The sequence below is a fragment of the Micropterus dolomieu genome, linkage group LG06 (assembly GCF_021292245.1).
Source record: "Micropterus dolomieu isolate WLL.071019.BEF.003 ecotype Adirondacks linkage group LG06, ASM2129224v1, whole genome shotgun sequence".
In the NCBI taxonomy this organism is placed as follows: domain Eukaryota; kingdom Metazoa; phylum Chordata; class Actinopteri; order Centrarchiformes; family Centrarchidae; genus Micropterus; species Micropterus dolomieu.
Window position 1 is genome coordinate 14,329,671 of NC_060155.1, and position 22,063 is coordinate 14,351,733.

Below are 22,063 nucleotides of genomic sequence, written 5' to 3' on the forward strand. Positions count from 1 at the left end.
CACACACACTCACACTAACACAGCTCCACTCAAATACACGTGCAGACGCACACAGCCGAGGGGGGAAACAATATTTGCGATGAAAGCAAATCAAACTGAAATCCAACATGTTAAAGTCAAGTTGATTAGTGTGAAAATGTAAAAGCATCTTCAACTGGCATATCCCACAGTCATAAAGATATGTTAATTTGCAACTTAATGGCTGAAAGCATAATTTTGCTTATATAAACCTTGAAACATGCAGCATTTTTGAAATGTGCCTTAATTTAATGAAGTAAACACCACCACAAAACAATAAATGCCCCAATTAAAGAACAGGCATGAAGAGAAGTGTCTATTTCCCATTTTGCCCCTGCGGACATATGTACCCAAGCGTGTCTGTGCATTTACCCACATGCAGAAGCATATGCATCGTGTGCAGCTCATAAACATCATGCCTTCATGTTTCACATTAGCATATGTGCCATGTTGTTTAAGATGTAGGTTATCTGGTGTGAGATCCAGGCTACATGTTCATGGCGTGCATGCATGCATGTACGTGTGTTGTGAGTGTGTAGGGGATAGGAGTATGTGTGATTGTATGTAAGTGTACGTCTGTGATGATATGGTTACAGTATAATTGGTACACAATGTTGTTAGGGTTACCATCAATAATTGCATGGATGTTATTGAAATATATTGTGCATTGGAGGCAGGATGTGCCATCCTCTATTCTTCCTTCCTTCTTTGCCTGCCCCTGTGTCTGTATGTCATCTGGCCTGCTTCGCACTCCTTGGGGGCATATCCCATCAGGCTCGCTGTGCTCCAATGTGTCCCGACAGACCTGATGTGATCTGAGTGGCTGACGGGTTTGTCCCTGCTGCCCGCTGTCTTTTCTCTTCCCTGCTTCACTCACACATGTGCCTAAGAAACACACAACCTGATGCAGGCTGACTAGAGTTTGCACCTCCTGTGGAAAGCCTCCAATCAGTGCATCCAACAAAATGTGTTCAGTGTGTAGGAGTCATGCATGATACCTCATAACAACACTCTTTTAATCAATAATAGTTGAATCTCGAGTTTCACTTTTGCCATGGATAATTCAAATGTAGAACATGGTTTTGTACTTCACATCTACTTTTAGCATCCATTTGAATGAGTGCATAAATGTGAACGTTCAATTATGAAACCCCGCTGGAGAGAAACAATGCCCTCTTGGTTCAGTAGCCATCGTACACACACACACACACACAGACACACACACAGAAGCCTGAGGGGATGCAGAAAGAGTGGGGGTTGGATACCATGAGACTAGGGCATCAAACTGGGGCTTAGAGACAGAGATATACCAACTGGAACCTTATACCTACAGGGTGTGTGTGTGTGTGTCTGCTCGCATCCTTGTGTTAACACAAACCCACATATGGAGGAAGCAAGTGTCATACTGAGTGCTGCATAGGGGGAATACAGTTTGTGGAGGCTCTCTGTGTGTGTATGTGTGTTTGAATATAATCTAATTGCTTACTAGTGGAGGACAAAATTGTTTTGCCTGTAGGTATAAGTATGGGTGGTGTTGATGAGAACTGGTCTGATATCTCAATCCACCAATCAGCTATGCAGGGCCACCCCACAGCCTACCTCTTAAAATCATGTCTTTCATGTACTAATATTGTGTATATGAGCATACCACTTTTTGCTTTGTTGGGTATTTATTGTTAATTTTTTTCCCCCTGAAACGGACAATGAAAATTAGGATGGTTTAAAGTCTGTGTTCAAGTAAAAGGCAACAGAGCACATCAGGCTTTTAGCCTTTAATTAAAAAAAGATCAGAGGGATTTTTATTGATATTTCTCTGCACACTTCAGGCACAGAACTATAATGCCCACAGTCCACAGTAATGTTTTTTTTGATCAATGATTAACTACCTTAGTTGGGATCTTGAATCACCTTTAGGTGCTCCTCACAAGCTAGTTTGTCTTGTGGCTAAAATGAACCACATCATGGAGGGATGGCTGCAGAAATGGCTTAGGGAGGACAGGGACGAAGCAATGTTATTATCCTGCTTGTATCCATTCAAGCAGCACAACTCAAGTATTTGCTTGAACTCAAGGTAAAGGTCCAATAAGACAGGTGCCTTCCATCACTAATTTGCTCTCAGTGACTATAAATGATAGATGGCTTGCTTAGTTTTACTGTAGTGCTCAAACTTCTTCCACATGAATAATATTTCAGCTGTACTGCTTTAAGATGACACATGAGGCTGGCCACTTCTGACATGATGTTTTGACACTGTCAACTCAGAAAATTCTTCCTTCAAAAGCCCAAGGACATAACCGCCATTTTGGGGGGGCAAATGTGACCCTTACGCTGTCTGTGATCATTCTAACCAACTCGCCGACAGGAGGGGAGGGGTCTCAAGAGGCCAGGCAGGTCAGGAGTCACTCGAGTCATGTGGCAACCCCAGGGTGTTGTTGGGAGTGACAGGGAGACCGAGAAGCAGAGCTGCAGTGTAGCTGCAAGCCCACGGGTGAAAAGGAGGTCAGTGGCCACAGGAAGCAGTGCAAAAGTGCCCAGAGCCACTGTCCTTAATAAGAGCATATACCCTGGGGTGTAAATCCCAGCAGCCTAACTGCCACATGAAAAACTCCAATCTATATAGAGTGCTGTAGGCACAAGAGAGCAGCCATTTTCATGGTCCATTCCCTAAGCCAGGAGCCATCTTGTGAGGTAAACAAACCCAAGCACAAAGATGTGCACCTTGGTATGGGGCCAGTGCTGTTCCATCATTCACACCGTGCTTTAGAAGTCCTTGTCTTACCATTTGTTTGGTTTGAAAAATCTTGACTGCTTGAGTCTCAATACGGGCCTCCTTCAAAGCATTGTAAATTGATTTATTAATAAAGTTTGTGTGCTTCTGAGGAACAGAGGCTAATAAAACAGGAGCCCTATAGGGCGAGTGGGAGAAATACATTTGAAAATAAACTTTGAGTAACTCATTAGATTACGAAAATTATAAGAATAATATCCTTGAGCACTGCCTGCGGAGGGAAATCTCATTAACAGGTTTTTCGATTCCTCCTTTCAATACATTTGTTAAAAGTGCCAGGGAGTGTTCAATTATCACCCGCCCTCTCACCTCCAAGACATAGGGTGACAAGAAACCCCAGAGAAACCTGCAGGGCTAGGGAGGGGCCATGCACACAAGAGCTCACACATATCCACACATATGCACACACGGTTTCGCTTTATCCACCCCTGAGTAATGGGCTTTCTGACCATTTGTTTAATACTGTCAACAAACAAGACAAGAGCTGGAGGGCTACTCAGGCAATGCAATCCCACTCTTGAATGAGTATGAGCACATGAAATATACACACACACGCACACACACACACACACACACACACACACACACACACACACACACACACACGTATATTCTCAGGTCTATACATGTCCAAGTGTTCAAACCCAAAAGAGGAAGCTTTTGCCTATAGAGTCTTTGAACAAAAATATTTCTTACTGAAGAAAACACTTTCATTCAGCAGGGTTTCATAAGAGCAACCAAGAGCCCCACCAACGTTTCTTTCTTTCATCTGTTTCCAATCTTCTTATTGGCCTTTGGGCTACCTCCTTGAGGCAGGAGGTTTGGAAGGCTATATTTGCTCTGGAACCATTTACTGTTCCCTCCTCGTTCTTGAGACATGGCAAAGCGCCAGAGGGGGTTTCAACTCGGCCCACCTGGAGTGCTGTGTCTCCACCCATCCCCCCTCTGGTGGTAGTCACCAACAGTGTGCAGCACTGGTTTATGCCTCGCAGGCCTCCAACTACAGCAACTGCTTGGAAAGACATCATAATCTGGAGATCAAGATTGAATACTGCCAGTTTCCAAACACCACTTTGTATGGTACAAAGCTGAGGGAATGGATTTGAAGCATATGTGACCAATTGAAAGCTTGACCACAACTATGTTATGGTAGCGCCCATTACCATTTACAAGCCAGATTTTTTAAAGCAGAGACGAGATGCTGGGTATAAAAAAAAGTTGAACTGTATGCTCAATGTGCACACAGTACTACTCCCATGTTTATTTATGGTACCAACTGGCTAACAGTTAGCTTCATGGCAGCAACACCTGGAGCTAAAACCTCTTGCCAGCTAATATTCCTTAAAATAACATCCAGGATCCATGCAAAGAAGGTGTAAAATGGACGAGTAATCATAATAACTAAGACAGCTAAGTGGATTCCTAATTAAAAAGTAAGTCTTATGTTGAGCCATATGTGGTTAGGCTGTCTATAAGTGCCAAATTTTGCACAGGCTAAAAGCTATTTATGTTGTACCAGAAAACAGTCAAATCAAAATTATTTTGACTTCTGCTGAAATACACACATTCCACTATACAAAAATCATGAATTAAGGATATACCCCTCTTTGTCTATCAGTGTGTCGAATAAATATGTAATTGCTTGTGCTTTATGTGTGTGTGATTTACTTTGTTTCTGACCCTGATAAAGCAAAACTACGTATGTCGAGCCAGGCGTGCTGCGCTTGAAAAGGCAGATCAACCATCTTGTTCTTAGGTAAGACTTGAATTGTGACATATTGATGCAAACTAAATCAAAACCTCTGGGAACATAGATATGAACATTCCTATGTTGAAGAATGTGATTAAAAAACACATTATGGACTGGTGACTATTTGGCATATTTACACACAGTGTATACATCATGTCTCTTCTTATGTAAAGAGGGAAAATGATTTGTGGATAAGTAAAAATATAAAAAAAATTCTCATTTGCCGGAGGCAAGAGAGAAGTCATTTATTTTCTAGCCCTCTAGCTGCAAACCTGGTGTCATTCATTTACATTTCTCTGTTGCCTATGCTACTTTTGAAACTGCAGCATGCGCTTGACTTGTTTCATTCTATATCCAATGGATTGGCATTTAGTGTGACAGAGGAAAAGAGAATAAGTGAAAAATCAATTCTTTGAAAATGGGTTTTCATCAGGGCTACAGTGTGTGATGTTGGGGCTAGTTTGAGAACAAGGGCACACAGTGGCAAAGCACCAGGAACTAGGAAGAGAAATACAGCTACAGTGACAACAGTTTCAGACATCCAGTGCCAGCCCAAACTGTGCCATTTATTAGCAAGAATGCTAACAAACTAAAGCAATTTTTGACCTGCAGATACAAATGATGTGACAATAGGCCTTTTTCTAAGCAGACATTTATTTCATAGTCATAGTATGAAAAGCACAGGCGTTACTAATAACATTAATGATGGCTCTGTTCTATTCAAGTTTAGTTTATTCAAGTGTATTAACTAACGCCACCCTCTCTCTACCTGTTCAAAGCAGCTGTTAACCTTTGTGGACCTACACCCACCATTATTTCTGTTCTGCAATCTGTACAAACCACCAAAATCATCAAATATTTTCAACAATAAAAATAAAAATACCCTGTCAGAAACTCGGTCAGTAGCATCGTGTTTCTGCTTTGCATGATTTACAAGACCCAATCATAGAGCCAAATGTGAGCGTCTGCGTCATTATTTCTAAAGTCCTCTATTTTTGCTCATCAAGGTGCAAACGTAGCAAAAGGTCTCCGTTTTAAAACCAAAACGCAGTCGTGTGGATGGGGCATTAGTGCTATATCTTCTAACATCATCCTAGTGGGGGATTTTGATAACACTGGTCATATGTTTACTAAAGATTTAAAAGTAATGTTTATTTGACTCTAACACAATACGTCAACTTCATAACACACAGCGAGGGCCATATCCTGGACTTAGTCTGTTGTACCGGCATCACACCATATAAAATCACACCTTCTGAGCTACCCAACCAACCTACCACTCAATATGTCAAGGGCACATCGTATTATATCATACTGCAACATCAGACGTGTTCACCCGGATGATCCTATCATTTTAATTACTTCAGACCCTTGCTCCCACCACCTCACTTCTGGATCTAATGGACTACTACTATGATTATCTTCTGCACTTGACACTCTGGCCCCTCTGAAAACACAGGCTGTCACATATTTTTATTATACTGCAACACCTGAACACACCTGAACAATGTCAGCTTAAGGCCCTAACTCGGCACCTGGAGAGGTTCTACTCCAAGACTGAACTTGTTGTGCATAAACAGATGTACCTTGATCATATGCTCCATTATAAAAAAGCTCTTTCAATGTCTAAAACCTCATATTATGCAAATATTATCACTACAGGTGAAGGAAATACTATAACACTTTTCTCCATAGTGAAAAGATTACTCAAACCTCCTGAAACCAATATGAACAGTAACCTTTCCAATGAACAGTGCTCTGCTTTGTTGACTTTTTTCAGCTCGAGAATTACTGTAGTTCATAAGCGGCTGGCTTCTGCTAACACGTAGACCGATTTATAATCAGCAAGTTTCATGAAACTGTCCCCATCCACTGTCTTATGTGACTTCAGTTTGAGAATCACATCTTTGAAATATTTACTAAATCCAACAACTTCACATGCCACCTTGGTCCAGTCTCCACAACCCTATTTAAAGCATGCTTGCCCTCTATCATTTCCCTGATAACCTCCATTATCAACTCCTCTCTGTCCATTGGTACAGTTCCCCCTTTACTAAAAGTTGCCATAATCAGACCAACTCTGAAAAACAACTTTTTTTTTTAGCAGAAATGGGGGTGGGGGACACAGAAGAAAGAAAACAACTACAGGAAAAACAACAAAGCGCTGCAATCAGAAGCGAAATAACAAGTTAGTTTAAATAAATAACTTAATGAAAAGCATAAATAACAAGCCAGCTACCAGTTGACAACCACAGACAACCCAAATTTGTGTGTGTGTGGGGGTGTATGGGTGTAGGTGTACCTACACATACACCTACACAGTGTAGGTGTATGTGTGTGTGTGTGTGCATGTGTGCACAAGCAAGTCCCGGAATGTAGTTGTTAGTGAGAGTGCAGTGCCACAACAGCGCCAGACTGACCCCGCCGCCAGGCAGGTAACAACCGAAGCAGCCATGGCACCTCACAATCCACACCACATTACCTGGGGACTGCCATGCCACATCCCAGGGGAGAATGGCAGAGAGCCACACCGGGGACCCCTCGCAGTCAGGGAGCAAGACTATGGGAGAACCAGGGGCAACAGCCCCCAGCCCAGCCAGAGGCATCAGGGCCCCACGACCCCAAGGCCCATCCACTCAACAGTAATACAACTGAGCTACTGCTCATCGGTTCTAAATCTACAGTGTCAAAAACTCTGTTCACTCCATATTGTTGAAGCCATCATACCTGTCTCCACCTGGGTTAAGAGCCTTCGTGTGATCCTGGACAGTACCCTTTTTTTTCTCCAGTCATATAAACATTGTATCCCAGATTGCCCTTTTCCATCTGCGAAACATATCCAGACTACACCCTGCCTTAACTCAGCACTCCACAGAAATCTTAATCAATGCTTCTGTCACATCCCTCATTGACTACTGCAATGCGATCCTGGCAGGCATCCCCAATAAACGTATTCACCGACTTCAACTCATCCAAAACTCTGCAGCACAGATCATCACATGCTCAAAGTCCACAGAACATGTCACTCCCCAGCTGATTCAATTACACTGGTCCCTGTGTCACAACGGATTAACTTTAATATCTTATTAGTAACATTCAGCGCTCTCCACAATCTATCCCCTGCTTATCTCACAGACCTCCTTCAGACTTACACTCCATTTCATTCCCTGCGGTCTTCAACGGCAAGTCTACTGGCAATCCCAGCCATCAACCACAGCATAATGGTTGCTAGCGCCTTCTCCTTTGCTGCAACCAAACTTTGAAACGTTCTCTCTCACATCTGGATACTGGACTCTAACACAGAGTCTTAAAACCCATCTTTTCAAACATGCTTACTCACTTTAATAGCATGTACTGCATACTACTCAATACTATCAATTTGTATTTGATTGTTGATGCTTTATAATTGTTGTTTTATTATTGATGCTTGATGTTTACTATATGTTTAATGTATGTTTTTATTAGTGATGTTATATGATGTAAGGTGCCACTGCAGGCAATGACTGCTACAACATTTTCTTTTCTTTTTTTTATATCTTTGTGTGTGAATTTGTGTATTTGAGGCCAAATCATAGAAGGAAAATAAGTGACAAGTTAGCCAAGCTGACAAGCTAACATTTGGTGTTTTATAGCCACAAACTGAATTGTGTTCATTTTTAGATATATTTTTAGCATTTGACATCCTTTGGAGGTTAGTGTGACATAATGTCACATTTTGATCAATTATTCTATTTTCAAGAACAACTGGAAAAACAAAAAGTAAAAAGCTGTTACACACATTGACTGTAGGGGGTGCAAGTATTTACACTGTATCCCTTTCTTTGCCTTCGTATCTACATGTAGATCTAACTCGCTGTGTACAGCCCACAGCCCCCTCTTGCGGAGAATATGCAGCATGCTAAACTTGAATGAGTTTGTGAGTGAGTTACACGCCATTTTAATTGTGTGATTTGCAAAAAGAACCCTGCCAAACCCCCAAATGATAACCTGACTGTTGTTACTTTGTCTACGGTACTCACAAACAATCATTCCCTTTCTAAAAATACGTATTTGCTGTATAAAATATAAGGTAAAAAGGAAAGACTAAACCAAAATGGGTAAAGATGCATTCAATGATGCAGAATGTAGAGCAAGAAATGCAGGCATACACATACACACACCATACACACACATACACACACACACACACACACACACACACACAGTCAAAGTTTTAGTGCTTAGTTTTGATTCAGCTCTTCATTAGCCACAGGGCCCAACTCCGGTTAGCTCCAGTATTAGGCTCAATTAGAACAAGATCCAATTAGAGGGCTCCTTTCCCCTGGGGCAAGGAGAGGCAGGAAATGGAGACTGAGAAATGTATAAGTCGACAACATGCGGACACAGCCAACATAAACAAACTTACTTTGTTGATCTCTGCTGTTGCTACGCAGGAGTCCTCTGGGAGTTAAAGCCCTGCTAGTCTAAGCTATGAGATAAAACAAAATAAAAAAAAGCCCCGCGGCAAAACATGAACTCTGTGAACACAAGGGCTCCGACACCATGAAGGGAACGTCTGGGCCCAGAAAATGAAAAGCCCAGAGGCGTTTTCCATTTACAGCTAAAAATCCAGCACTAGCTACTAGCCAAGGTTAGTATCAGACTCTCAAAATGAACACTTACACTACGAGGGGAACAAATGAGTAGCTTTCTATTGTCACTCTATTAAATCTGTCGGTTAACAGACATATACCTTACTACTGACAGAAATCAATAATGTACAATACGATAAAGGGCAGAGAAGAAAGAAAGAAAAAAAACAAGAAGGATAGCATATAATTGGTGAAAGAACAGAAAAAAGAAAGACAAAGATCCAACTGTGTGATTCTGAGCTCAGTATTTCTGTCCTCCTATCAGTATGGTTAGAGGTGGTGATGGCGGCAATGTTGTGTGAGCTGTTTGGGCTTGCCCTTGCCTCAGGCCTCCAGTGTTCCTCCCCCAGGCGGTGTGTGAGGGAAATGGTGTGTGGTGCGAGGGTAAACCTTGACCTGCCTGCCAGGAGGCTGCACACGGAATGAAATGAGCACAAACAAAGCAGGGGAGAGAAGAGTAGGAGGAGGAGGAGGAAGAGGAGGAGGAGGGATGTCGTGCAGCGGTGGAGAAGGTATATGGCTTTACTTGCACCACCGCTACAGCCCTTTTTGTTGTTGTCTGATCTGACTCTGAGTGGCAGGATACACACTGTACATCCACCACAGGACACACACATCTCTCTGATTGAGTGTGCTCAGGTGTTGTGGGTGGCATCCTGGTACGCTGCGAAGATGGAATGTGAAATGTTGCATTTCCCTTCATGCTCTGCCAAGTTGTGTTTCAGGGAAAGATGGAAATCCCATTATGTCACATGGTTTACTTGGCCCTACAAACTCTGAAACTCATTTGCGAAATTGGGTTCAGGTCTAAATGAGTTGCAAAATGGTTTTGGTCTGCAGAGGATATATTTGTTGAGACATACGTGAATGTGCGGCTATGTATCAGTCCTGATTTTAAGTTAACTTTGTAACCTACTGGAAACCTTAAGTTACTGCTACTGTTCTAAGTCATTTGATCATGCTTGCAGTAGATGTTGTTTTTGTGGAGAATTTGTTCATCTTAATCCCGTGAGGATTAAATTATTTTAAATGTATAATTGCTATACACCAGTGTGTGTACACCATATCACCCTGCTTACCTGTGAAAAGCTCAGAGAAATCCATTACATACTTTAGAGACGACTCATGAATGGAATAATTAGCACAGCATGCTTTCCGCCCGGCTGGAAGTCTCTCTCGATAATGAACAAAGGAAAGGAAATTAGCTTTTGTCTCATAAAGTCACAACTTCAAAGATCCCTGCCATTGCATTAATACAGCCATAGCCTGCAGCAGCATGAAAGAGAATAAAATAAGCACTCTCACTCAGACCCCATTCCTATCAAGGTCTTTCTCAGGACAAATACCAGGAGCTTGGCTCTTATAGACCACACACACTGGACTGGATCAGTAAGAGAAATTAGGAGAGAAAAGAGTATGCAAATCCATCCAAGCCAGCTTTCTTAAAACAGAAACATAGCCAATTTTCTTTGTGGATTCTGACACAAAACATGGTTTACATTAGGCTAAAAAAAAAAAAAATTATTCTCCAGGTGTAATGCTATTTCCACATATTCTCACTCCGTGCAGCTGGATGTACACTTAATCACATCAGGTCAGCATTTTGGCCTAAGGCTTCCCAGCTGTGGCCTGGGCGACCTGCGACCGTCGTCTCGCCTAACTTCTGTTCCAGTCAGCTGCCCTCAGGAGTGTTAGTGGTACACTGATCTGGTGCTGGCTCATCCGGGCTGGCACTACTACATTACAGCACATTAAAAAAAAAACAGTGTTTGTGGTCGAGCTGACACGATTGATGGTGACAGATGCAGTTTAGGTCACAAATTGAATCAATATGAGGGGTTTTTCCAAATACTGCGTAGTATAAACCATCTCTATGTGAAGTGAAAGCATTGCTAAATTGTATTAAAGATATAGCTTTAAAAAAAAAAGAAGATGATTCAAACAAGTGCTACTAAAAATGATTGGTCATTTGCCAACTTTCTTACTGTACGCTCAACCTCCTCCACATCAGCAGTATTTCCCCCTCACAGTTGTTTTTGTCATGGTCTCAGAGGTAAAGGAAGCAGCACTGAAAATCAGGAAGAGGCAAGTATTGTCCGAGGCACTCTCCTCTATCTGCACCTTTATCTGCCAGGATCAGTTGTTAGTGCTGGCAGTTTTCCTCTCCTGTCCTCTGGAGAGAGGTGGCTCTCAGCTGGGGAGAGGCGCCAGAGGCTAGGCACTGTCTCCATTGTGTGGAGAGACACATGGAAGACTTGAGAGACTCAGTGCAGGTGCAGAGAGGAAGAGTGAGAGGGAACACACCTGAGGGGGCTGATTTATTTATTTATTTTCCTCACAAAAGTCAGGCTTGTTTTTAGAGGGGCCTTTTAGGTGCAGGGACATTTGTTGTCGGGAGGACAGATTTACTGGAGGTACACTATACTGGAGGGAGGGAAAGGGCCCTTAGTTATGCTTCCTCTCTAACTGCCAGAGACATTTGGTTACAGATTCAAGCTGCCAGAACAAATAACATTTTTAGCATTGAGGACATAATGTGCTATCACTGCTACTAAAACAGTCTTATGAATTCAATTATTCAAAGCAACACTTAGTTTGGATGTATACTATGGTACGATTAGGCATGAGACCTGTTATATTCCCTATTTAAATCCCAGGGGGAGGAGGTCTTCCCATACGGACCGGATCCAACAAGCTAACGCTGATAACCTCACTCAGACTGGGAGGTTTCCTGTGAAAGTGATCCTTTTGCTAACTGTTTGTTTAAAAGCTGACAGGCTACAAGAGTCTCTGTGACAGCATCTATTCATCTCAGGGTGTCAGACAGAGGAAAAGAGGGAACGAGGGACGAGGGATAAAGAAACAGAGAGCGAGGAGGCGGATGAAGAAGGATCGTGAGAGAAAGCCCAGTAAAGAGTAAATGGGAGAGTGGAGGGCTTTAACAATCAGCTAGATTTACCTTTAGCTTTGGAACAGCTTCAGATCATTGTGGTAGCAATTTCAGAAATTCATCTGGCGAGTGACTGAATGAGTACTGATGTTTTCATCACTTTGGTTTTAATTATATGTCTCACTCAGCACAGTCTTCCTTCTACTCGGCTAATTTAGATTGAGATCCTTCCAGGCTTTCCCCTATCTTTCATTTCCCTCCCCTCCTTCTCTCCTCTCTGCATCCCATCAGCCCCTTTGTAGGAAAAAAGAGGAAGGAAAAAAACCTTCATGTCTGTGACTTTCTTGCCCTCCAGCGTATGAAGCCCTCTTTTATTTTGATCATCGCAGCACAATGGATTCATGCCATTCTGGCAACTTTATTCAGTATCAGCCCAAATTTACATACTGCTTAACAAGTTTGTGCGTGACTGTTGATGCCTCTGATCAAAGTGCTTTTGGAAATCTTTCTCATCAGATTTTTTTCCCCTGCCCTTCATTTCAAATGCATGCTGCAGACAGGCATCTTTAACTCAGGGGCAAAGAAAGGTAACCTTAGTGCTGCACAAGCCCAAATGTCATCCAACAAGGAGGGCTCATGTCCTGGGGATAAAGATAATGTAATCTAAGCAGTATACAGTGTGTGACTGTGTGTCTTTGTGTGTGTGTATCTATGCTAGCCTCAGTGTTTGTTGGAGGCTTGGGTTTGGGGGCGGAAGGAGACAGGGGATGACAAAAGTCAAAGCAGTCATGTGTCATTTTTGGTGCTGAAGGGCTGAGACCTGCCTTCAGGGCTGTCCTCTCTGTCAGACGCACTCAGATATCTGCGCTGAACTCTCCCGCTGTCTCTTTTTCTTTTGCTCTCTCCATCTTTCCCTCTGTCTTTATCTAATGCACGCGCATATTTGCAGCTGCATGCCCATGCACTAGCACGCAACAACTCAGTGCTCTAAGTAGCATACAGTAACAAGGTAGACCAACATTTGTATACTATAGGTAATGTAAAACAGTACTTTTGAAACCACAAACATCTGCTTTAGATATATGAGATGCAAGTGACTCATTTCACATTTCAGCATTATTGCATCTTGACCACATCTGCCACAAAAGCAAGACTGGAAGGGATGTGATATGTTCCATGACAAGTGATACAACACGCAACCCTAAAACACTGTAAGGGTGCAAGAAGCTGAGTGGGGAGAAATATTTGACAAAGATCAGGGTGTAAATCAAGATTTCAGAGGCTATTCCACAAACCAATGGCCCATACAAAATCCCATGGGGATAGAAGAGGAGGCTGCACAGAAATGTACTGTAGCTAACCCATTGCAAGAACCCAGTAGCCTCCATTTACAATAATACAGTACATTTGTAAATATATACGTGGCTACCAGTGCAAACAAAAGAATGGAAAACATTAAATAACTGAGAAAGAAAATGGATTCAAAAATACAATGAAAAGAGGGTGTGGGTGGAAAGAGAGGAATCGTGGGAATGCAAGATTGCACCTCCCTCAGGCAATCGAATTATCCTATGGGCTGATGGTTCCTCCTTATGCGTCGGCTGACATTTTCCTGTAACCCCATCCCAAGTAATGCTATGTGATGTGTGTGACTGGCTTCTGCCACGGCCCGGAGAGGCCACGAAGCCCTAGGGCCATTTGCGTTTGGCCTGCAGCATCCTGGGAATTGTTTATTTTAGCTCTGTCTGCTCCTTTTTGCCTCTCCCCCTCATTTCGCTTTCTCCTTCCTCATCTCTCCTGTTCTCTCCATTTCTCTTTATAGCCCAGTGGTGTCTACTTTCAATTAGAGGAGGATGCACTTCTTCTGTGAGACAAAACCCCTGACAGGTGACTCTTGAGGGGTAACTCAAAACCATGCCTTTAGTCTCTTCACACAAACTGTTAGTATTCCAGCACCTTTCACAGGATACAAAGGTAAAAAACGAAACCAAAAAAACAAAACAACCAGAGCTGTCGGTGGTATCAGTTACTCAACTGTATATGTTGCTCTTTGTGATGATAAGAGTGGAGGGTGTGTTAAAAAAACAGTTGAAAATCAAGATGTGCTGTGTGTTGTGTACGTGTGTGAGAGCGAGAGAGAGAGAGAGAGAGAGAGAGAGAGGGGAAAGAGATTTAAGGACAGAGAAGATGAGATGTGTGATATGAGATAATAGAATGATATTCAAAATGTATCCCTGGAGCTAGAAGTTAAAAGAGAACATTAAAAGAGAACATATTTTGATCGCTTGTGGATATGTAACCCAGCACACCAATATGCCCAAACTTTACTTCATAGTACTGCAGAGCCCTAAAGGGCATAAGTGGAGGCGGGCAAATCCGCTATACACAAATAGTGTATGTGTGTAACTGTCGACATGTGACAAGCAGAAAAGGGACAGTGTTGAGAACGTAGCCTTTTATGACCCAACACACTTTGACAGCTTGGCCATCGCTTGAGGACACAAGCAATGTTGCTTTTTCATCTGACAATTTTAAGCAAAACAACTCTCCCTCGATGGATTCAATTGTTCAGAGAGCTCTTTGTGGCTGTGTGTTAAAGCGCAGGGACAAAAACATGTCAGTGGCCCGTAGATTCTGCTCGCTGTTAGCTAGAGGAGTCATACTGTCAATCTGTAGGACAAAAAGTGGGATAAAAGTGTAAGCGATACCATGGGAACGCTGCTTTTATGCAACACTGCGCTCTGCTGGTAAAGGATGATAACACCTTGAGTAATTCAGCAGCAGCAGTGAGACAGTCTTAACAGAAGACTAATGTAACCTTAGCTCCCCAGGGATGCAAATGTCTGTGTGCTTTTACCCTTGAAGCAGTTGCCTTATTTGCACCTAAGGACATTCTGCACTGACAAATTTTAAACATCCCAGGAGGGGCATATTTTGAAATATGGCCACAGGGTGGCACATTAGAATGACAAAAATGTAGATCCTCAAAGTGAAATTTGCCTGTGACTTGGAAATCAGCTAGAGAGGAGAGTAATGGATGCTGTTAAAGAAGGGTCAGACTATTGGCGTTAGATACAACCAGATACTGAAAGCAGATGTGAACACATGCAATGTTTTTTTCCCATTGTTTGTTCTATATTAACTACAACATGAGAACGCACTCAGCCTAAAGTGTATGTGCATGCCAGAAACAGAGAAAAAGAGATGTGGGCACTGTTTAAAAAAAATCTGTTGTGTGTTCACATTAATACAGTGTTTGTGCAATTGGCCTGTAAGCTCTGTGTGTGTGTGCGTGTGTGCATCCAAACAATGCACTCAGTAGACAGCCCGCAGCAGTGTGCATTCTTGCTTGGAGAGTACATGTCCTCGGGCCTCGTTCCTCCGTCGATGACCTCTGGTGAAGCCATTATTTTCTGCATTAATGATGAGCAGCAGCCAGCGATGAGAGAGATGGACTTTGTCCTGAGGCACAGTAGTGCTGATTATGGACAACAACAATGCCAGCTAAAAAAAAGAAAGAAAGAAAAAAAATATATATAGAAAACTCTTCCCACAAGCAGTTCAAAAGACTAGGAGTCTTAGCAGCAACACCAAATAAGCTGCTCTAGCTCTATTGACAAGATATATCAGATAACCTCTGTAGCTAGAGGATTACCCAGAACTTTAATAAAGTTTACCTATAGTTTGTTTTTGTCATTCAGTGGATTCACCACCTGTCTGCAACCTGAGCAGCAACAAACCAGTGGCTGTGAAAGCACACTAATCTTCAAATTCTGAAATATATTAATGTGGCAATTAGTGTATGGATGAAATGGCTGAGTGAGAGTCATACGTACCCTATTTTTATTGCCCTCCTAGGATTTAATGACATTATGTATGGGAAGTGATATCAGAGGCTTAATTGATCCTCTGACATCAGCCCAAACACCAACCTATAAGACTCACAAACAAGGCAAATTGCAGACAAAGTGCAATTGCTCTAGTCAAGGCAGCCAGGGCATCCACTCAGGAAATCCTGGCTTGGGGAGATGACTCTAAATGAAGGACTTTACCATTCACCATTATGTCTTTGGTGAGAGTCAGAGGGAACCCCTGGGGCTCTTCAGCACAGCACGGCACAACTTTTCAAAGGGCTCCAGATTAAAGTCACTGAAAGTTCCCACTGGGGTCTGAGGCCAGGATCCCATTAAGCAGCCCTACCACACCGCCGGCTATAATTGTGTCGTTGAGAATTCAGAGCAGTGGTTGCTTGATAAGCGAATTTAGGGTGAAATAAAAAAGGAGCAGAAAAAAGGGGTCTCGCTGGGCCACCATTAGACACTTCAGTCGCTCATCACTAATTTGTTTTAAATGACTGAGGAAAAGGTGAGCACTTTATAAAGCAATCGAAGACACCTTTTTTTTTCCTCCCCTCTCCATTTCCAGGTCTGTGCGACAGAATGCTGATAAATGAAAACCATTTCACTTTATAGCCACACACTACACCGCCGCAAGTGGTCTTTTAAACTGTAGTTATCTTTATCGTAGTACTTCCTTTGCAGTAGGATAATCAATAAAGGGGTGGGGATGGGGGGTAGGACCCCATTCCTATGCTGTTTTTTAAGTCAGTCTACTCTGATCTTTAAGAGACCAGTCAGTGCGCCACTCGTAAACACAATATTAATCAGTCTTATACGCACACACTGTCTTGTAAAGCCATTTGGCATATCAGGCTGTTTAAAACTAGTTTTATAAATAATGATTCAACATGTTACAAACAAGTCCGCTTTTATTGAATATTTCGTTTCATTATGTTTCTGAATGTTGCAAACAGTTTATTTCAACATTTGGGATTCATCACCATCATAGCTGTTAGGTGAATGATATAAAAACATCCTGCAAGCGTAGTTTAAGAGCTAAATCCTAACTTGAGATGTATGTGTTTTTAAACACCAGTCAACTCAATAGCTGGAAGTAGAGGGACTTGACATTCTTTGTAAATTCAGAAACATGTTGAAAACGTTTGAACATCAACAGATCTCAAGTTATGATTTAGCTCTTTACAATGACATAACTGAGGGAAGTAATCCCTCTAAAAAGTACTAATATTTGCAACCCAAACATGCTATTGTCATCCAAGTGCAATAAAGAAAAACTCTTCGATAACTGCTTCAAGTGGACTTCTTCTGCTTCTTCTTCTCGGCCTCTTCTTCTTTTTCCTTCTCAATCTCAGCTACCAGAGTCTCAATTTCCTTGGACTCCAGAATCTGAAAACAGTCAAAAAAGGCAATTATTAGCCTTTAAATAAAAAAGTAAAAAATAAAAAATAACCCAAATATAATTTGCAGCAAATCACCTTCAGTGGCTGATTCCGTCTGATAACAGCAAGTTCAATATTTTTCCCTCCTGACTGGACAACCTGTGACGAAACAAATACTTAAGTGAAATTCTACGCACATCAGCATATACTGTAAACTACTGTAGCCTCTGACTCAGGTTCATATTAACAGGCTGTGAGATAAAGTATTAAGATTTTAGACATTTTTAAGACCACTATCAATGAAATTTAAGACCTATCTCACAACATCAAAAAAATAAACATGGAAATGCTGTCACAAAATGACTTGCAGAGTAAATAAATGTATTCTAATTTGGGTTGAGTGATGTATACAAAATTGGCATTGTATGATATCAACAATGAAACATGGGTATGGACGATGACATTGATAAGCTACGTAATTAACAAGCTGGCATGTGGAAAAATCCAGAAAAATGACGAGTTTTGTGTCTTTTCAGCGATTTTCTAAGACATAACCTACTGCTGATGGAGAAACTCAGTGGAGCAGACAGTGAGACAGAGAGAGGCGGGGAAAGCCGGTGTGTTTGCAGTGAGAGACCAGGGGTAAAGGTGTGTGTGTGAGCGAGTGCAGGGAGAAGTCGAGGCAGGTGCAAAGCAGGTACATTTACAAATAATAATAAAAATAATTTCCACGGAGATTAAAACATGCTTTCACAGTGCGGTAAAATGTAAAAAATTAAGACAGTATTTTTGTGTTAGGGGTTTGGTCCTCCCAAGAAAATTTTTATGTTTTCCAATAAAGAAATATACAATTCCACATAATTTCGGAACATTCTTATTACCACATCTGTGAATAAGAAGTAGGTAAATCTAGAGCAGATGTTGAATAAACTACACCCCAAAAGCTAAACTTTCTAAATAAGTCTACTGGATTTGAATTATAACCCTTAGATCTGGGAAAATTCACGTGATTAGTTCTGATGCTTTCCACAATTTTACATTCATGGCGCAGCACCAAGCAGTTTTGAGCCACACCATCTTATAATGACAGGAAAACAATGTTAATGACCTCAGAATCATTACACACTGTTCATGTTTACCTTTTGTGTCTTCATTTTCTGCTTTATACATTTGTAGAAATTAACATAAAATATAGGCAACATGAGAACCTCCTCCCTTCTGCATAATTACAAGCATTTCATTTGTACAGCTGAAGAATTAACCCCCTTTTATATCTGTGGTAACGTTACAATCAATCCGAACTCCGACTCGCGGCAATAACTTGACAGCTACATGTTGGTCTTTGTAGTTGTAATACAGCGAATTATGTGGACTAGTGAAAGAAAAACTGCAACACCACGGGAGAAAAAAAACATTCTAAAGCACTGTGGGAGCATTTCAGTGAGCATTAGAGGTAGTGTTACATGAACGTTGGAAAATGTAACAGTACACATGCATCCTGTTTTTGCCTGTGCTAGGGCGGTTTCAGCCAAACAGAACAAGCATTGTAAGGCACGGAAACCTAACAATTAGCCAGTGGCAGATCGCTTTATGGTTTACATCTGGCAGCAGCTGGCGCTCTTTGATAAAGTCAGGACTGTATTAAATTCACTACATGGTCACTGGTGGTCACTACATCTCATTCTGAGCATGTCTTACTTGAGACATGCTCTTTGTAGGGCCACAAAAAGAAATATTTTTATGGCAGTGAGGTAATCCTATTGTGAAGCAGTTTAGTAATTATTAAATCCCAATTTATGTAGCTAATGGAAAAGTGTGTAAATTCAAATATGTCAATGCCAAAATAAATTTGACCTTACCTCAAGCAAAGCTTTGATAGCCAACTTGATTGCCTCATTGTCCCCAGCAATGGCTTCATCTGTGTAATTCTTCTCCAGGAACTCCCTCACAGTTTTTGCGCTACGGCCGATTGCATTTGCCTGATTTTTTTTAGCAATAACACAAAATTCAATTATTAATCAATTTTATACTGGCAGGATACTTGTACAAGTGTAACAAGAAAAAGTCATCTTCACAGAGCAAACTCACTTACCTTCCAGGCATGGTAGGTTCCTGATGGGTCTGTCTGATACAGCCTGGGAGTCCCATCGTAGTCAAAGCCAACAATTAACGCAGAGATCCCAAACGGCCTGCGGCCATTGCTTTGAGTGTAGCGCTAGAAACATGGCCGATATACAGTGTGATATGACTTGTCATTCTTACAAATCTTTATTAGAAATAAAATAAGATTTTGTGAACTATTATTAAAGACCAGTAACTGAAAGTTTATGCTATGTTGTGTTTATGCCCACTGAATGTGAAATCTTACAGATGGCTTTTAGTAAATGAATTGTAAACAAGTACCTGTTTCAGTGTAGCTATGTAGCGTGTGATGTATTCCACTGTGACTGGATCCTCAACAGTTAGTCTGTGGCTCTGGCATTCCACCCGAGCTCTATTTATCACAATACGGGCATCTGCCGTCAGTCCTTAAAAACATTGAAAGAGGTTAAGTTGCCATGCAACATAGAGGTCAAATACAACAGGACATTTCAGTGAAAACAATAATCACTGGTACAGATATCAGCAAAGATGTAATGTTTGTGACAACTGATCTTATCCCCTATGCCATGTTACATACTGAATGTATTATTCAGTTACTGAAAATGTTTTGTTGTCTGAGGTACCTGCAAATGCCATGCAGACATGCTCATCCAGGGCACATATCTTGCGGACAGTCCTTTCCTCCTGCAACTTTGCTACAGACTTCTTCTCAACACCAAGGACAACAATGTCTTTTCCTCTGATCCCCACCTGTGCAGTAAAAAATGTATCTAAATTAAATTTCTAAACCTTGGCAACACAGAACACTTAAATACCAGGGGCTGGCAATTGTTGGTATGACAGCAGTAAATAGCTCATGTCCAGAATTTTCAAATAAGTTGACTTAACAGACTGAGGGCCTGTTTCAACTTTGCTGTGTAAAGTTAAGTACACTTCTTTTTTACTTTAGGTCATCTTTGGTATCTGTGTTTCTCATTTTCAACACCAAATTGATCAGTGGAGCAGTTAAGGACCACACTATTCAGGACAGCAGAGTGTGGAAATGATATTCTTATTTAGAGAGGTTAGTCAATTAAAACGTGCAATTATGGCAAACAAAAGTACGTTTTAAATTGATTAACCTGACAAAACAAGAACATAATTTGATGCACATCCAACACACTAACTGCACTCAGATCACAGCCTTATTAGTGAGTTTATTTAACAAAATATTGGGCTGCCATTAATCAGATTAACAAACTCAAAAACAATTACTCTTTGTAACGCAGTTAGTAGTAAATCTTCCTACACCTCCAGTTACTAGCAAGTTAGAGAAGTTATCGGTAACCAGTGAATCTACAACTACAGTGGCGTAATGAATAACGTTATACAGCTACCGTTAACCTCAAAACCTAACGTCAAACTTAAATTAGTGAAATAGTGATGCAGCCTAGTAACGTTAACGTTACATGAGAAATACCATGCAGACATAACGGTAGGTTTAGTCTTTCCTTACGTTACCATTTTAACAAACGGCAACTTTGCTAAACACGTATAAATCAAATGCTGTTTCTGTGAAGTAGCATGAACAGTTAACGTTAAGGTAACGTTATCACAGTGAAACTGAAACTACTGAGAGTGACACAGCGACAAAATTCTTGCTAGTGATACTCTCTTTTCAAAAACCTTTAAAAATTATTGCGTTACATGCTGAAGTTGCATTCCAACAGGGTGGTTAAAAAAATGCACTTCCACAACACTTGGAGTGAAACAGATTGTGACAAAATTAGCAAAATACAGGAGTTCGTCGCTAGCTTAGCCGGTTGGCTAACTGCTGCTAACATTAGCTTAAGCATTAGTTTCATTTTGGGACTTACCGCTGTGGAACCTTTCTTTACAGCTTCTTGTGCATACTCCACCTGAAAGAGATGACCATCGGGAGAAAATACGGTGATAGCTCTGTCATATCTTGCCGCCATTGCACTGTAATACACGTACAATTCACAAGAAACAGGGAGACCAGCAAAATGATTCAGCTAGTTAGCTACAAAATGCTCGTGAAGTTGCCCTGTGGTGAATAGCGCATGCGTATGACCTCTGAACTGGGGCGATACCAAAGATAGGGTCCGCCAGAAGATGGTTGAACAAAAATTGTAGTAGAATACTTAAATTAATGTGCGTATAAGCTCTGCGAAGCAAATATTTTATTTGAACGTTACAAGAAAAAAAGACGCAAGATCAATATTAAATACTGCATTTCATTTACTCATTTCATTTCATTTAGTGACGTGGAATGAGGGTGCAATGCCAGTGAACTTAAATACATAAAACGAGGGCTTATAAACATTGTTATCAGATTTGATTGCCTAAAACTGCATGCATTATTATTATTGTAATTATTATGAAATATTTGATCAAACTAGTGAGTCTGACTGTTTCCCCTTTTTGTTGAGCAGCCCGTTTCCCGTGGCCTTTTGGACTACATCTAGACTGTTCCACTATATAAACAAATAGGTGAAATCGTAATTCAATTAAGGCAAAATATTGGTGCATTCAAATATATAATTAAATATGTTCAAATAGTACAATGTACATATAATTAATTTAAACATTGTGTATTGCCATATATTCTAAATAAATAATAATCATCAACTATATTTACAAA

The 22,063-nt window shown here is 41.2% G+C and overlaps 1 protein-coding gene across 1 annotated transcript; it reads right to left on the reverse strand.

Annotated features, from left to right (window-relative positions):
- Positions 1-16,827: 16,827 nt before the first annotated feature.
- psma8 (proteasome 20S subunit alpha 8) lies at positions 16,828-21,478 on the reverse strand. The gene is made up of 7 exons (XM_046051434.1): positions 21,276-21,478; positions 20,043-20,169; positions 19,720-19,844; positions 19,409-19,531; positions 19,176-19,295; positions 17,413-17,475; positions 16,828-17,323 (listed from the first exon to the last, which is right to left on the reverse strand). Exons 1-7 carry the CDS (start codon positions 21,375-21,377, stop codon positions 17,228-17,230), a joined length of 756 nt encoding a protein of 251 aa, XP_045907390.1. The 5' UTR covers positions 21,378-21,478; the 3' UTR covers positions 16,828-17,227.
- Between the last annotated feature and the right edge of the window lie 585 nt (positions 21,479-22,063).